The 1,923-nt window shown below is 62.0% G+C and overlaps 1 protein-coding gene across 1 annotated transcript; it reads left to right on the forward strand.

The window, feature by feature from the left end:
* Positions 1 to 1,136: 1,136 nt before the first annotated feature.
* LOC308469083 (uncharacterized protein) lies at positions 1,137 to 1,575 on the forward strand (the record flags this gene model as incomplete). The annotated part of the gene is made up of 1 exon (XM_081024401.1): positions 1,137 to 1,575. A coding segment is annotated over exon 1 (412 nt), but the record flags the coding sequence as incomplete, so codon positions are not given.
* Positions 1,576 to 1,923: the final 348 nt, after the last annotated feature.

Here is a 1,923-nt window from a genome sequence, read left to right on the forward strand (position 1 = left end):
CATCTTTCCGCAGGGCCTGCAAGACGGAGCTGTTCCGCCGGGCCTTTGGCCAAGACATAGCCTGACCCCCTCCTTTGGCAATCCTCACAGAACTCTAGCCCAATGGCTGCCATTAATCTGATTTGAACTGATTTTGGAATGCTGTATTATTTTATTGTTGTTAGCGGCTCTGAGCCCGGCTTCGGCTGCGGAGGGCGGGATATAAAATTTTATTATTATTTTTTATATATATTATACACAAACACACATATATATATTATAAAAAAACAAAACAAGGTCTCATGACTTTGTTCCCAAGAGCATAACAATCAATAATGACGCGGCAATAATGAATCCTTCAACTCCCATCTGAATGGCGCTTGTTAATATTCATGAGGGGGCGGGTCTCTGAATATGTAAAGAGGGGCGTGGCCTATGGGAAAAGGCGGCCCATTTCGGGAGAGACCATTTCCCCCCCAAGCGGGGGGGGGTCGGAACTGCGAAACCGGGCCTAGCAGCTTCGCCCGCCGCCGCCACGCTAAATTTCTCAAAAAACGGCGGTTCGGTTTCCCCCTCACGTTCTCCGCCGCCGCCCGTTTCTACAGTTGTTTCATCCCGAAGCGGCCCAGAAGTACGTGGAAGGGTCCGCGCGTGCGCAGAACGGCCCGCTCCGCCGGCCTGTCAGTTAAGGGGCCGCGCGTGCGCCGTCGGGCCGTCTCGCGGTGTTTCTGCGCGTGCGCAGTGAGCCCGGAGGGGACTTGATATTGCTCAGCCAGTCCCTCTAGGTGAGGAGGAGAGGAGGTTATTGACGCGTGCGCAGTCAGGCCCGTCGGGGAGGTGATTTCTGCGCGTCCGCAGTCAGCACGGCGATGTTAATTTTGCGCGTGCGCAGTCAGTCCCTCGGGGGGGGCAGGCGAGGAGGTGGTTTTGCGCGTGCGCAGCCATACTCGCCGGGAGGTGATTCTGCGCGTGCGCAGTCAGCCCGGCGAAGAGTTAATTTTGTGCATGCGCAGCCAGTCCTTCTAGGAGGGCAGGCGAGGTGATTCTGCGCGTGCACAGTTAGCTCGGCGAAGAGTTGATTTTGCGCGTGCGCCGTCAGTCCGTCGAGCAGGTTTGGCGGGGAGGCGCTTCTGCGCGTGCGCCTATCCCCCGCGCGTGCGCACCGCCGCGTCTCTGGGCGGACAATGGCGTCGGTCGGAGCGCGGAGGCGGAGCCGCGCGTGCGCCCTGGCGGGCCCCTCCTCCTCCGGCCAATCCGCGCCACCGGCACCACCGAGGGGGCGGGACGGCGCGTGCGCAGTGCGGAGCGGCGCGCTGGGACGGGGCGTGGGCGCTCGCGGTCCGACAGTCAGGTCGAGTCGCTCGGTCCTGTCAGGTCGCTCGGGGAGCGGCGGCGATGGGCGCCGGGCGCGCCGGGGCGCCGCGGCTGCTGCTTCCGCCTCCGCCTCCCACGCCCGCCTGAGAGACATGGACGACGAGCCGCCGCCGCCGCCGCCGCCGCCCGGAGCCGCCTCCGGAGCAGGACGGAGGACGCCGGGAACCCCGAGGCCGCCGCCGCCCCCTCCGCCCCCTCCGCCGCCCCCTCCGCCTCAGAACGGTAACCCCGAGGGAGAAGGAAAAGGGGGCGCGGGGGGGAACAGGGGGGGAGAAAGGAAGGGGGATAAACAAAGGGGGGAAAGGAAGGGAATGGGGAAAGCGGGGGGGGGAGCAGAGGGAGGGGGATAGGAAAGGGGGGAGGGGAAAATAACGGAAAAGGGGAAAAGAAAGAGGGATAAATAAAGGGACAAAGGGAGGGGAAGAGAGAAAAGGAAATAAAGGGGGAAATGGGAAAAGCAAGGGGGGAATAAAGGGGTGAAATGGAAAACGGGGGGGAAGCAAAGGGGAGGGGGGAAAGAAGGGGGAAGGGAAAGGGGAGAAATAAAGGGGCAAAGGAGGGGGAAGAAGG

This window comes from Podarcis pityusensis (assembly GCF_964106645.2).
Source record: "Podarcis pityusensis genome assembly, contig: HAP1_SCAFFOLD_544, whole genome shotgun sequence".
In the NCBI taxonomy this organism is placed as follows: Eukaryota; Metazoa; Chordata; class Lepidosauria; order Squamata; family Lacertidae; genus Podarcis; species Podarcis pityusensis.